This window comes from Leptodactylus fuscus, chromosome 4, assembly GCF_031893055.1.
Source record: "Leptodactylus fuscus isolate aLepFus1 chromosome 4, aLepFus1.hap2, whole genome shotgun sequence".
Classification (NCBI taxonomy): Eukaryota; Metazoa; Chordata; class Amphibia; order Anura; family Leptodactylidae; genus Leptodactylus; species Leptodactylus fuscus.
The window spans coordinates 125319329-125335044 of NC_134268.1; the positions used below are offsets into that span (position 1 = coordinate 125319329).

Below are 15716 nucleotides of genomic sequence, written 5' to 3' on the forward strand. Positions count from 1 at the left end.
GAAAGGAGGCCAGCTGTGTTGCCAGCACCTTTGAGAACAGTTTCAAGTCAACATTAAGGAGAGATATAGGCCTATAAATATTGCAGAGCGTTGGGTCCTTCCCCTTCTTATGGATTACAGCTATGTGGGCCCTGGTAAGATCCGCCGAGAGTTTTGTACTTGTGGACAGGGAGTTCAAGGCACGCACCAGGGGGCCCAGGAGGAGGTGAGAATTTCTTATAGTAGGAGCCTGACAGGCCGTCCGGGCCTGGGGCCTTACTAGGTTGCATCGACTTAAACGCCAACCCAATCTCCTCCTTCGTAATGGGAAGGTCAAGAGCGGACTCCGCATCGGCTGGGAGACTGGGCATACCCGACGACTTGATATTCTGCCAGAACGCAGAGGACACCGATGGAGGCCTGAGAATGGGGAGGGAGGTTGTAGAGACGGCGGTAAAATCGGGCAAATTCTTCCGCAATATGGTGTGGATCGGACAGTCGATTACCCGACGTACCAACTATCGAGGGGATGAAATTGCGAGATCTCTGCTCCCTAAGCGACTTGGCTAGGGTACGGCTGCATTTTGTCCCATATTTGTAGAGGTGACGGTGGCCCCTGGCCAGGAGACTTCTAGTGCGGATGTCTAGACGCTCGTGTAATTACTTACGTGCCAGGAGGAGGGCCTCGCGTGCGCCGTGTCATGAGTGCGTTTATGGGCTTGCTCCAGGGAGACCACATCCGCAATTAGGGCAGCCACCTCTTGAGACCTCTCCTTCTTCAGGCGAGAGCCATGTTGAACGAACACCCCTCGGATCACGCACATATGCACGGCCCATAGAGGTGACACATCAGCTGTATCGTTCTCCTTGAAGTAGAGATCAAGGGCAGATGCTCCAGTCTGAGACGTCAGAGCATCCTGCAGCAACGACTCATTGAGACGCCACTGCCAGGACCAAGGTCTCGTGTTTGGGGATGCCAGGACAACATGGACCATCGCGTGGTCCGCATAAGTAATGGAGTCAATTGCCGACCCTCTAATCAGGGGAATATCTGCGTGTCTAACAAAAAAAATTATCTAGTCTGGAATACACATCCCTGGGGTGAGAGTAGAACGAATAATCCTGGGCATCGGGATGGACTCTTCTCCAGACATTGATCAATTGGTTGGAGTGCAGCAACCCATGGATCTGCTGCAGAGAGGTGAGACCCCTTAGAGACATCTACCAATGGGTCCAAAGCCAGATTGAAATTTGCATCCACCAAGAGGGTGCCTTCCGAGAAGTCTGCTAATTTGGCCAATGTATTCTCCAGAACCCCGGCCTGGTTAACATTTGGAAGATAAAAGTTGGCCAGAGTGAACAAGGCACCCGCCGATTCCCCCTTGACAAACAAGAACATACCCGAGCCATCTGAGGAAGCTGCTTTGAACTTCCAGAAAACGGAGCAACTATTCAAGATACTAATTCCCCTGGAATTGAACTCCGAAAACAGCCATGAGCCCTTTCGAAAATGCGTCTCCTGGACAAAGGCCACATCATTTCTCTTGCTCCAGAGCAAGCAAGGAGGATCTCTTCTCAGAGATGTTGAAACCATTAGCATTAATGGAGGAGAACGTCAAGGAATCCATCTCTGGGAGCAGGGGGCCTAGAGAGAAGAAGAAGAAGAAGAGAAGAAAAATAAAGAGGGGAGGGGGGGGGAGAGGAAACAAGCAACCAAGAGGGGAGAGGATATGCAAAGTGAAACAGCTATACTTACTATATATATATATATATATATATATATACACTCACCGGCCACTTTATTAGGTACACCTGTCCAACTGCTCGTTAACACTTAATTTCTAATCAGCCAATCACATGGCGGCAACTCAGTGCATTTAGGCATGTAGACATGGTCAAGACAATCTCCTGCAGTTCAAACCGAGCATCAGTATGGGGAAGAAAGGTGATTTGAGTGCCTTTGAACGTGGCATGGTTGTTGGTGCCAGAAGGGCTGGTCTGAGTATTTCAGAAACTGCTGATCTACTGGGATTTTCACGCACAACCATCTCTAGGGTTTACAGAGAATGGTCCGAAAAAGAAAAAACATCCAGTGAGCGGCAGTTCTGTGGGCGGAAATGCGTTGTTGATGCCAGAGGTCAGAGGAGAATGGCCAGACTGGTTCGAGCTGATAGAAAGGCAACAGTGACTCAAATAGCCACCCGTTACAACCAAGGTAGCCAGAAGAGCATCTCTGAACGCACAGTACATCGAACTTTGAGGCAGATGGGCTACAGCAGCAGAAGACCACACCGGGTGCCACTCCTTTCAGCTAAGAACAGGAAACTGAGGCTACAATTTGCACAAGCTCATCGAAATTGGACAATTGAAGATTGGAAAAACGTTGCCTGGTCTGATCAGTCTCGATTTCTGCTGCGACATTCGGATGGTAGGGTCAGAATTTGGCGTCAACAACATGAAAGCATGGATCCATCCTGCCTTGTATCAACGGTTCAGGCTGGTGGTGGTGGTGTCATGGTGTGGGGAATATTTTCTTGGCACTCTTTGGGCCCCTTGGTACCAATTGAGCATCGTTGCAACGCCAAAGCCTACCTGAGTATTGTTGCTGACCATGTCCATCCCTTTATGACCACAATGTACCCAACATCTGATGGCTACTTTCAGCAGGATAATGCAATGCCATGTCATAAAGCTGGAATCATCTCAGACTGGTTTCTTGAACATGACAATGAGTTCACTGTACTCCAATGGCCTCCACAGTCACCAGATCTCAATCCAATAGAGCATCTTTGGGATGTGGTGGAACGGGAGATTCACATCATGGATGTGCAGCCGACAAATCTGCGGCAACTGTGTGATGCCATCATGTCAATATGGACCAAAATCTCTGAGGAATGCTTCCAGCACCTTGTTGAATCTATGCCACGAAGAATTGAGGCAGTTCTGAAGGCAAAAGGGGGTCCAACCCGTTACTAGCATGGTGTACCTAATAAAGTGGCCGGTGAGTGTATATATATATATATATATATATATATATATAGTAAACAAACAGTCCCGGTCACAGCTAATCCGAAATCGGGTCACAAAAACCAGTGGGACAACCCACTAAAGCAGGTCTAGGGGGAACACCGCAGTATGCTCCTAAAAAGCTGCAAACCTAGTTAGCGGGGGAAATGGAATGGAATGCAATGGAATGCCACCCATTCTCCCAGCGATAAAACTGAGTGCCCGAACACACTCTAAGATGGATGGGTAGGGTCAGACCAAGGGGGAGCCCAGGGGGCTCAGAAACCGGAGGCGAGCAGGCCACGCAATGGATAACAGGCACCAAAATGAAGGAGGCCAGTCAGCCGGGCCACATTCCACTGCACCGGGGCAGGCCACAGACACTGATGAAAACCTGCATGGGCCGAAGCCAATGGCGGCAGTCGATGGGGCACAAAAACATTTCAGAACTAAAAAGAATAGAGACAAGTTTTAAATGAAGGAAAAACATAGAAATGAGGCCCAATATGGTTCGACATGGTATCCAGGTCAGGAGGTCTCAAGGGCAAAGGGTATCTCCTTCAAGGTTGTGGAGGAAATGTCTCTCTGGAACATAACATCTGGCGCGGCAGCGGGGGAGAGGGAGAGCGCCCCGCTGGTGGAACAAAGGGGAGAGGATAATCCAACCAGTCTGGCAAATCAGGGAGATCCAGAAACTGTGCCAATGCAGGGTGAAGAGGGTGCCATTGCGGCGTATTTGTAGGTGGAAAGGATGGCCCCAGTGATATGTGGCTCTGGAATTCATGGCAGCCTGAAGGACCGGTTTCAAGAGTCTCTGCATGGCCAGGGTGCAGCAGGAGACATCCAGGAGCAATTGCACAGAGTTGTCCATGAATGAAACAGGGCGTGTCTCCAGGCAGCCTGTAGAATGTCCTCCTTCTCCCTGAAAAAATGTACACGGCAGAGAACATCTCGAGGGTCTGTGATATTTGCTCTACGAGGGCCCAGTACCCTGTGAATCCTGTTGAGGTTGATCTCCGTGTCAATGGGGTGGGAGAGGACCCTGTTAAAAATTGAAGAGACGACGGAGCGCAGTTCAGCTGGAGGGACAGAGTCAGGAATGCTACGCAGTTTTATATTGTTACTCCAACCCCTGTTCTCCTGGTCATCCACTTGGAGCAGAATATGCCTATTAAGAGTGCATTGAGCAGACAAGGATTGTTCCACAGCCAAGAGACGTTAATCAATGGATTCCGTCTGCTGTTGCTGAGTAGCGACTTGATCTGACAGAGACCGATTTGAACTCCGACATGAGTTTCTACTGTTTCTCTTCAACTCTACGGACAATCAACTCCAGATCCGACTTAGTTGGCATAGCACAGCGAAGATCCCAAATGTCTGACAATTTAGGACGGTGGGATGGCGAGGTAGCATCTGGGAGTGAGGTGTCAGATACAGTGTTGGCCAAAAGTATTCGCACCCCTGCAATTCTGTCAGATAATACTCATTTTCTTCTAGAAAATGATTGCAAGCACAAAGTCTTTGGTATTAATATCTTCATTTATTTTGCTTGCAATGAAAAAACACAAAAGAGAATGAAAAAAAAAGTCAAATCATTTGATCATTTTACACAAAACTCCAAAAATGGGCCAGACAAAAGTATTGGCACCCTCAGCCTAATACTTGGTAGCACAATCTTTAGACAAAATAACTGCGAACAACCGCTTCCGGTAACCATCAATGAGTTTCTTACAATGCTCTGCTGGAATTTTAGACCATTCTTTTTGGCAAACTGCTCAGGTCCCTGAGATTTTAAGGGTGCCTTCTCCAAACTACCATTTTGAGATCTCTCCACAGGTGTTCTATGGGATTCGGGTCTGGACTCATTGTTGGCCACTTTAGAAGTCTCCAGTGCTTTCTCTCAAACCATTTTCTAGTGCTTTTTGAAGTGTGTTTTGGGTCATTGTCCTGCTGGAAGACCCATGACCTCTGAGGGAGACCCAGCTTTCTCACACTGGGCCCTACATTATGCCGCAAAATTTGTAGGTAGTCTTCAGTCTTCATAATGCCATGCACACAGTCAAGCAGTCCAGTGCCAGAGGCAGCAAAGCAACCCCAAAGCATCAGGGAACCTCCGCTGTGTTTGACTGTAGGGACCGTGTTCTTTTCTTTGAAGGCCTCTTTTTTTTTTCCTGTAAACTCTATGTTGATGCCTTTTCCCAAAAAAAACAACTTCCAAAACGTTTTTGGTTTTCTCAGGTAAGTTGTGGAAAACTCCAGCCTGGCTTTTTTATGTCTCTGGGTAAGAAGTGGGGTCTTCCTAGGTATCCTACCATACAGTCTCTTTTCATTCAGACACCGACGGTTGACACTGTTGTACTCTCGGACTGCAGGGCAGCTTGAACTTGTTTGGATGTTAGTCGAGGTTCTTTATCCACGATCCGCACAATCTTGCGTTGAAATCTCTCGTCAATTTTTCTTTTCTCTCCACATCTAGGGAGGTAAGCCACAGTGCCTTGGGCTTTAAAAATTGTGCTTCCTCACAATTTTGCTTCTCAAGTCCTCAGACAGTTCTTTGGTCTTCTTTCTTTTCTTCATGCTCATTGTGGTACACACAAGGACACAGGACAGAGGTTGAGTCAACTTTAATCCATTTCAACTGGCTGCAAGTGTGATTTAGTTATTGCCACCACCTGTTAGGTGCCTCAGGTAAGTAACAGGTGCTGTTAATTACACAAATTAGAGAAGCATCACATGATTTTTCAAACAGTGCCAATACTTTTGTCCACCCCATTTTTTTATGTTTGTGTGGTTTTATATCCAGTTTGGCTTTTTGACAATTCTTTTTGAGGTTTTCCATTGAAGACAAATTAAATGAAGATAATCATACCAAAGAATTTGTGATTGCAATCATTTTCTGGAAGAAAATGAGTATTATCTGACAGAATTTTGCAGGGGTGCCAATACTTTTGGCCAACACTGTAGGTCAGACGAAGGAGGAGAGCGCAGGGCAGCTGGGGTCAGAGAGAAATCATGCCCACTGTTGACAGGAATGGCCAACAGGTTGGGAACGGCCGGCCGAGAGGTGAGAGGAGGCAGGCCAGGTGTGGGCCGTGAGTCCATGGCATGTGGGCCTGGGTCAGAACCCCCTGCAACAGCAGATGGGGGGCCAGTAAAGGAGAACTGGGTAGCTGAGATGTCCACAGCAGCAGATGATGTCTCAGTGGAGGGGGCAGATCTGTGTAACAGGAGCTGGGGATAGGCTGCAGGTACAGCATCAGCAGGATCAGGCAGAGCAGGAGGATGAGAAGAGGTATCTGGGACCCATGGGAGAGGAGCAGCAGCTTCCCCTCTGGGGGGAAGTGAGGAGGAGGGAGGCTGAGATACAGTCTGTGAGTGGGGAACCTGGAGGAAGGAGACATGGAGCGGCACCACCACGTGGCGGCCACCATCTTGGCCAGCAGCAGGGAAGGAGGACAGTACCTGCGATTGGGGCAGCGATCCTCCATCACAGCATAGATCTGGCGGAGGCAACTGTGCAGCCAGTGATGCAGGGGCCGGCTGGGAGAGTGGAGGTGCTGTGGAGCATAGACTGTGCTGATTCTCCTGTGCGGAGGAGGTGCGCGCCGGCGCCATCTTGATTTCGCCGGCAGGAACTAGGGGAGAAGTGGAGGCCATAAGGAACCGGGCGATACGTGGTTCAAACTTTGCCGCGGAAGAGCCCCTGCTTCCCAGGCGAGGGACCATATCAGGTAAAGGAGTTCAAGAGGGGTTTAGACCAATATTTGTGGGTAAAAACCGCCAGGGGTCTGGGAGCTGCTGAGTAGTGCATCTTCACACAGTCAAGGCTAGGCCATGCCCCCAAGACACAGACATTTTATGCGCAGGTGAAGAAGTGGAGGTGACAGTGGCAGCAGCTTCATCAAGGGATTGCAAGTAGGTGAGGATTTAGTTTTTTTTTAATAGGCCGCCACCTGCTGGAGTATCCCCAGCAGCTAATGGCCTACCTGTTCCCACTCCTGCTCATGGCCGCCTCTTGCTTCCCCTTCTGCTATAGGATGCAGATAAGGGAAGCAGAAGCGGCCGTAAGCAGGAGAGAGCCAGTGAACCTCAACTACTACCAGTAGAGGTTGGTTGAGCCGCTATGGGACATGATGGTTGCAGAGGCCACTGTGGGGCATAATAAAGGTTGCAGGGACTGCTGTGGGGCATAATAGAGGTTTCAGGGGCCGCTGTGGGACTTATAGAGGTTGCAGGGGCCACTCTATTATGCCCCACAGCAGTCCCTGCAACCTTTATTATGCCCCACAGTGGCCCACCCAACTTCTATTATGCCCCATAGTAGCCCACCCAACCTCTATTATGCCCCAGAGTGGACAAAGAGGCTAGGCTCACCACTGGGTTATACAGTAGCAGAGTGAGGTGAGGCAGCATGGATCATTTAATCTGCTGTATCAGGCATTGGTGGATGTAAATCCTGGCTTTTCCATGCCTGATTCATCTTCACAAAGGTGAGTCTCTACAAATTTTGTGTGGACAGTCTAGTGTGGCCCCTACTGCACTAAACACCCACTCTGATGCCACACTACTGGCTGGTCAGGACAACTTTCTCAGGGCAAACTCGGCCAGTTGCGGCCAAAAATCCAGTTTGGCTATCCAGAAGTCCAATGTATCTTCCACATTGGGTGGCAGGGTGCACTCTAAATATTCCACCACCTGCTGGTTCAAGTTCCGCTCTGTGTCTAGCTGTTGATGAGCAGCTTCTTCACTATGTGTGTGAAGAAAGCTGCTCATCAGTGACTCTAGGCTCAGGCTGCTGCTGATGGAGCTCATATTGCTCCTGCCACCCACACCCCCTCTCACAGCTGCCATGCCAGTGCAAGTTAAACGCTCAGGGCTCCCCCGGTAGGACATGTGAGAGGATGGACAATGGTGCAGATAGGCAGCAGCCAACTTGCCACATAGCATGTCTCTATAGTAGCTCAGTTTGTCTTTCCTCTCAGCGGGTGTAAAAAAGGACCCCATTTTTCACAGGTAGCGAGGATCTAAGATTGTGGAAAGCCAGTAGTCATACCAATTCCGATCGGCCACATCGTCATCCAATAATGTCTGCAGGTCACTGATCTCCTCCTCAATGATCTCTAAGTCCGGAGCCTAACATCTCACAACACCAGCTCCCACGCCTTTCTCCTCATCAATACTACCAGAGGAAGCAGATCCAGATCTTGGCTGAGCACTAGCTGTTGACTGTCCAGTAGTATCTCATCCTCACAATATAGTGTATCTGAGCCCACAGCATAGAGTAATTCTCTAGCTGAGGGAACATAAAAGGACAGAGGCATATTCAGGACACCTGAGGGGTTTGCTCTCCGGCAATGCCAACTAAGGGTATGACGAACCCACCGTCTCTTAGCTGGTGGTGTCTATAGTGGATGACTAAGTCAACCAGTCTTCAACCATTGAGTCTCTGATCAAGACACTGAGACTTGAGACTGGGAGTTCAGGCCTCTGCAAGTGACCCATAATGCCATACCCTCTTACTTTGTTGCAAACTGTGCCTGCGCCAGAAACACTTAGGCTTGTGGCCTTCCCCTGTGCCAGGCCTGTCGCCTCTCTGACATACTGAGAAATGGCCTGTAATTGTATACTCTGCACATAATGGCTTATTTTTTTCCCAAATATTAAACACATTTAAAATAAGCGTGAGAGACTGTGGAGATGCTGTTTTCCACCTTGAACACACAGGTGTGACTAATGAGCAGTAATATACTCTGAAAACAATGGCTAATGATGAGCCCTTGATTTTTTCCCCCACTATTGAATGCCTTTAAAAAGGCGTGATGAGCTGAGTGCAGGTAATAGTGGGTGATAATTCACTGTTTTTGGCTGTAAAAGGCTTGTTGTATTCTACCTTGAACACACAGGTATGAGTAATGAGCAGAAGCATAGCAGTAGTGAGCGCAACAGTGTATTAAGTTTCTTTCAGTCAACAACGCTGCAATCACCCCAAATTCTTCTTTGATTTCCTCCCTATACTTTCCCTTCACTAGTAATCATCTTTCCTTGAACTTGTGTCCATTGTTAACACTGTCCCTAGCTCCTACTGATGTCTGTCCCTGCAGTAAGAGCAATGTGAAATGGCTGCACCTAAAATGGCTGCTGGTTTTGTGACATCACCGGGGTGGCTGGCTGCTAACTAGATACACAATTGGCATTAATTGTGATCCCATGTTCTCAACTTTCCCTGCCCCCTGTTCTATAACATGTGCAGCGGCCATTTTAATAAAAAATACGATTCAATGCATCGAAGTGTAAAAAAACCTGAATTCTTGGCCAATTGAAGATTTCCTGAAATTCCGATTGAATTTCACTTCTGCAGAATCGATCCGCTCATCCCTAGTAAACACTGTAGCCAGGGGGAAAAACATTAAATTGCCAAATGGCTGTTTTTTTCAACACTTTGCCTCCTAAAAAAAAAATTAAACAATCACACCTTCCTCAAAAATGTCTAAATAAAAACCACATCTTGTACTGCATAAATAGCAGCTTACCCAGCACCCTACAAAAAAGGTATCATGTCATATTTAGCACATAGTAAATGATGTAAAAATTAAAAACAAAAGAAATTGTCACAAATGTGTTTTTTTTTTTTTTTTTCAAATTCCATCTCATTCTAAATTTTCTTTACAGCTTCCCAGTACATTGCACAGGATAATGAATGGTGCTATTACAAAGTACAATAAACCATCATGTGAACCGAAAAATGAAAAAATTATGACTCTTGGAATGTGGGGAGGAAAAAACAGATACGCAAAAATGAAAATTGGCCCAGTACTAAAGGAGTTAAATAGAAGCTGTCACCATGAAAAATGCCATCCAGTGTGCAGGCAGTATATTATAGAAGAGGAACAACTTAAAGGGGTTGTCCAGGATAAACTAAAAATTAACCCCTAAACTAAACTCCCTCCCCCCTCCTAAATTCTATTTTACTTCAATTTAAAAAAATCTATAATTGCCCATGTCCCTGGAGCGGTCATGTGACACTCCAAGGACACTTTCTGATAATCCGGTGATGTTCCGTTTCACCGCTTCCGAAATGTAACATCACCATTACTCTTCCCCCTCCCAGATCCCCTGCAATACTGACCAGCCTTCCTGCATCCGGAGAATGGGTCATCCCCCTCTTCCTATCTTCTACAGTGGGCAGAATAGCTTAGCTTGGGAGACGAGAGGGAGAGTGGGTGGGGTTAGTAATGGGTGGGATCTCTATTCTACAGAGAGACAGGGAGGGGAAGTGTAGAAGTGAAAGAGGAGGTGGGGAGCTGAGTTAGTGCAGCAGCTACAATAAGTCTGCACAGCAAGAAGTTAAGCTTGAAAACAAACACAGAGGATGCAGCAGCTACCAGAGACACTCAGAAATCACTCCAATAACTGCTAAAGGTATATGGATGTATTTATTAACCCATTAGCAGCCCTTTTAGACTTTTATACATATATAAAAAAAAAAAATCCTACCTGGAGAATCCCTTTAACAGACTTATAAAGCATGATTTTCGCTTTATTCATTTATATCTTAGCTCTTGATATACTTAGAAATTGGGGTAGTCTTGTTGATTGACACTCCTCTATGTATGGAATGTATGAATTATATAGCTGTTCATTGCTAATATGACTGCTCCCATGACTGAGAACACTGAAATTATGGTTTCTAAACAAAGAGCAGTGACTGTAACATGCTATAGTTTTTGCTGTAGCATTTTCACCATGTGACGCCCTGGCTTCAACCACCGTTTGACTAAGTCATTCAATACTAATGAATTGTTGAAAACAGCAAATAACATTCAAATAGTAACAGCATTCTGTGGATGTGTTACTAGTACGAACATATTTTCTCAATAAAAAAAATCTCCCACCGGTCTGTCTGTCTAGCCTACACACAATAGATTATAGCAAACAGACTTTCATAGGTCTTTGTACAACCAAACAACAGTAGACAGTCTAAAATCGAATTAATGACTGGCACGGGCAGCGTATGGGGGCACATGGATGTCACCCATGTGCCGTCCATGCACTGACCATTGTTCCACTGCCTCATTCATTCAATGAATAGGAGCCGCATAAGCAGGGCCGCAAAATCAGACAGAAATAGGATCTGTTCCATATTTTGCATCCCAGACTGTCGGCCTACACGTTACCATGTAATTCACGGTCAAGTGTAACGGCACATAGAAATAAAAACCCAGATAGCACAATTTTCATGCTGATATTAATGCTTTAATATGTATTACTTATAGAATAAAACGTCTAAAATACTGCATGAATATATTCAGCTTTATAAGGTATGTTAAATCCTAAAAGAACCAAACATGTAAGGTTCAGGGGTGTTCTGTTGTGTCTAAGACTAGGGCTCCATGATATGATATGATGCTGTTTCAGGCTAACTTTATGTGTCCAAGCACATGTTAAAGAACATGACTGGTGACGGCTCATAAAGTTTTATGTTGTGTAATGACAGTAACCTTTATTACAAAATAGTCTGACCACTGTATAAGCTATGCTACCTCTGATGCCGCTCCTTCTACCTTTGTGTCACCCCCTCTACCTCATAGATTGTAAGCTCTTGCGAGCAGGGCCCTCACACCATTGTGTGAAATGACTATTTCTTTATAGTGTATCTTTTTGTTTGTATTTGAACCCTACAAATCGTACAGTGCTGCGGAATATGTTGGCGCTATATAAATAAAAGTTATTATTATTATTATTAGTGAACTGCAGCCAAAAATCTCTGCAGGAAAAACCACTGCAGAAACACATTGCATTTTTGTTTTAATGTAGCACAGTCCTTTGTGGACTTTCTGCTTCAATTATACCTATATGGAAAATGCCATATGCCATAAGTATAATTGACATGCTGTGTACAAAAAGTTGCTACTGAGTTTATCTGCAATGTGTGGATGGGATTAGTCAGAATCCTATCCACTTGGCAGGTACTGTAAAACACCACATTTTTTGTCATAGTAGAAAGTAGAAATAGATAACCCTATAGTGCTCCCTTTAAACAACATAAACAAAGTATATTGTGAGGAACCTACACAAATTTTTTCTAGAAGATACTAGTTGCATAATACTCAAATTATTTAATTCGGAGAACCAGTCTGAGTCAAATACTCACACAAATATTTGTGAAAATATTACCTGCCTTCTGTATTCTGTTTTTCTGTATTCTACTGTTTATGTTAATATACTGGCCTTAGGTTGGATGTGCCCCCCAATTCATTGTAACACGAACATATATTGTAGCATATATCTCTAAAGTCTGACCTATTTTGGATATTAGAGAATAGAGAGACACCGAGCACACTTATAGTGTAGATGGTCTATTATAAATATATAGATGAATTATTTATGAAAGGAACTCAGGACCTGGTGGCCTCTCACCTGATCGGGTTGTGACTCCGTTCACAACACCGTTTTAAGCAATATTAGGCTTCGTCAGAGTGAGAGTGGCAGCACGTCTCTATAACACTGGTCAAAAACCAGGAGGATGCATCAATGAAAGAACAAAAGGACGGCGCTCTCAGGTCCAAAGGAATTTATTCCAAAGGAAGATTGCAATCTTCCTTTTGAATAAATTCCTTTGGACCTGAGAGCGCCGTCCTTTTGTTCTTTCATTGATCTATTTTGGATATTAGGCTAAGATTCCATGTTACAGAAAGGCAGCGTTTTTGGCAAGCAAGGAAAAAATGTTTAATTTCACAGTACCAGCAGAGTGATGGAGATTTTGGCTAATCCCTTCCACATTCTGCTGTGGAAAAGCTGTGTTTTCAATATAGCATGTCAATTTAAGCTGCGAAAACACAATAGATTTAATATTGAAAGAAAAAGTGCAGGAAAAAAAGCCATACAATGCTGTAGAAAACAATGTGATATGTTTTCATAGCCTTTTTTTTTTTCAGCCATAGTTCGCTACCTGTAATCTTAGCCTTAAGCTTTAAGCAATTTTTTTTTTTAATTCGATTTCAAGTCATACTTTTTTTTTTTATACCTAGCCATTTGAGATGGCTTTTTTTTTGTGAGACGAACTGTAGTTTTCACGTTTTTGGTATTTTATGATCTTCACTTTTTTTTTTTAAAGCCATAACATTACTGTATATTACAGTATAAAAATAAGCTTACATTGCCTCCCACTGTGCCTCTTTAAGAAATCATATGCTGTGTCTTGAATTAAAAAAACAAAAACAAAAGAACAAAACAGTAACATCAGTACTGTTAGCAACACCAATCTTTATAAGTAATTTTGGAAGAATATACAAATCGATAAAGAAAAGTGGGCCAGATTTACTAATGAAAACAGTGAAAACAGACAGTCTGAATATTATGATAAATGTGGTCTATCTTTAGACTTCCCTTTATTTTGTTTACTTTGAGACAAAATTTTAGTATATATCTATAATTATTGAATCTACCATATCATCATATGAGTATTCAATTAAGGAACACAGACGTGGAAGCTTACTTAATGTTTTAGTTATATTTTTCCCAATTCAATCTATTGTTGTTATGACCATTGGAACGTTACACAATTTTCCCATACCTACAAAAGTCTAATGGAATATGAATTTTGCAAGCATAAATTTTATAACAAGTTGGGATAGTCATTTCTAGCGTACAACTTAAATTTATCTTTCAGTCTGGTTTTGTAAGATTTTATTCCATAGTAAATTTGCAGACATCCTTGTACAATATTGAAATTTTTGTACCAACAATAGACTGCATTAGATAAGATAAGACTTTGTATGAAATAATGGTGACAGTAGTCATTAGTAGAATATACAATATAACATTATAATATGATGTTACACACTCCATTTTTTGTTATGGCTTGAAAAAAAAAAAGACATTGGAGTTCACTATGAGAGTAATGATACAATTCTAAACATTGATTATTTGGACTAAATCTGAAATGTTACAAGTATATTTACCAAAACTGATCACTTTAAATAATATAATGAGGAAAATTAAAGACTGGTAACTTGAGCTTACCTGGCATTAATAAGGTATTGTGCTAAGCTGATATTTGCAGGAGATCCTGTGATTGTGACTTGTCTTTCACCATTGCCTTCTGATGCATTTGCAATCTTGATCTGTGCACCAGACATTTGCCTGATTTCATTGATTTTGCTGCCTTGTCGACCAATAATGCAGCCTATTAGCTGAAAGTCAAACATGGACTGTCATTAGATGTTTTATAACAAGTAAGAACACAAAAATTTTAAACATTTCACTTTTTTTTTTACACTGTGTAGAGGGGTGTATGGTGAAAAATTTGTTATTATACTTTAACTTATTAACTGGTTAAGGACCAGGTCTAAGGGTAAGTCCACACAGAGATTTTTGGTCAGGATTTTGAGGCCATATCCACCTCAAAATCCTGACCAAAAAGACGTCCCCCATTGAAATCAATGGGAGCCGCTAAGGTCTTTTTTCCGGGAGCCGTTTCTTCTGGCTCCCGAAAAAAAAAGCGATATGCTCATTCTAGCGGAAAATTCCGTTTAGTGGAAAAAAAAGGTAGCAGAACCCATCAAAATGAAATCAATGGAAGGCTTTTTTTCAGCATGGAAAATTCCACACCAAATTCCTCACCATTTTCCTCTGTGTGAATGGACCCTAACAGCGATTTTCCAGATTTACAAGAAAATTTCTCAAACTCTTTTTTTTTGTAGGGACCACTTCAGTTATGAAGAGGATTATAAAGGCCTGTATATTAGAAACCCTGATAAAGCACCACATTTTTAAAACTGCGCCCTTCAAATAATTCAAAACAGCATTTGGAAAGTTTGAAGAGATGAAATTTAGACGTTTCATTTTTATCCAATAATATATTTATTTATGCCTAAAATTAACACATTCCCACAGGATTAAAGGAGAAAATGCATCTCACAGTTTGTTATGCAATTTCTCCTGGACACAGAAATACCCCACATGTGGGTGTAAACTGATTTTTTTGCTCAGGAGTGCACAGAAGAGAAGGAGCAACACTTGGCATTTGAAAAGCAGAATTTGGACTAGTTTTCAGGTGCCGTGTCTCATTTGCAAAGCCCCTAGAGTAACAAAATAAATGAAACAATGAAAACCTCCAAAAAGTGACCCCATTTTGAAAACTACACCTCTCACAGAATTTATCAGAGGGTGTAATGAGCATTAGTATCTCAAGCGGGATAGTGAAAAGTGAATACAAAGCTGCACAGGGTACATTGGATACACAAATTCCCTACTATGTCCCCAATAGCCTCTATGATTGGGGAGGGTCACTTTGGGTTCACTTTTAGTTTATTTTCCCTTATAAGCTGTAAATATGGGGGTGTCCCCTGATATATGCTCACACAGCTTATATATTCCCTTCATGCCGCAGTCAGTTGTGTTCTAACGATGTGACGATTTTGGGGTTTTTTTTGTCTTCGCATTGCTAGATGATATATTTTCTTTATTTTTTTGGTGATGTGGCCATATAAGGGCTTGTTGTTTGCGGGAAGAGATGCATTTTGTAATGACACCATTTTTGGGTGCCTACAACTTATTAAATACATTGTATTAACTCATTTATACTATTTTTTTATGTGATACAAATTCTGCAGAACAAAAATACATTTGGGGACATAAATCAGTGATTTTTGCATCGTCATCTTCTGAGAGGCGTAACATGTTGATTTTTTTGTTGACAGTGTTGTTTGAGGGCTTATTTTTTGCTGGCC

The 15716-nt window shown here is 43.5% G+C and overlaps 1 protein-coding gene across 2 annotated transcripts in view; it reads right to left on the minus strand.

Moving 5' to 3' along the window:
* Window positions 1-15716, minus strand: part of LOC142200577 (poly(rC)-binding protein 3-like) — a 411290-nt gene that overhangs the window by 29602 nt on the left and 365972 nt on the right. For both annotated transcript variants that reach the window (XM_075271023.1, XM_075271022.1), the window contains one exon: window positions 14008-14177. In XM_075271023.1, the coding sequence (XP_075127124.1) occupies window positions 14008-14177 (170 nt within the window). The remainder of the gene's footprint in view (window positions 1-14007; window positions 14178-15716) is intronic.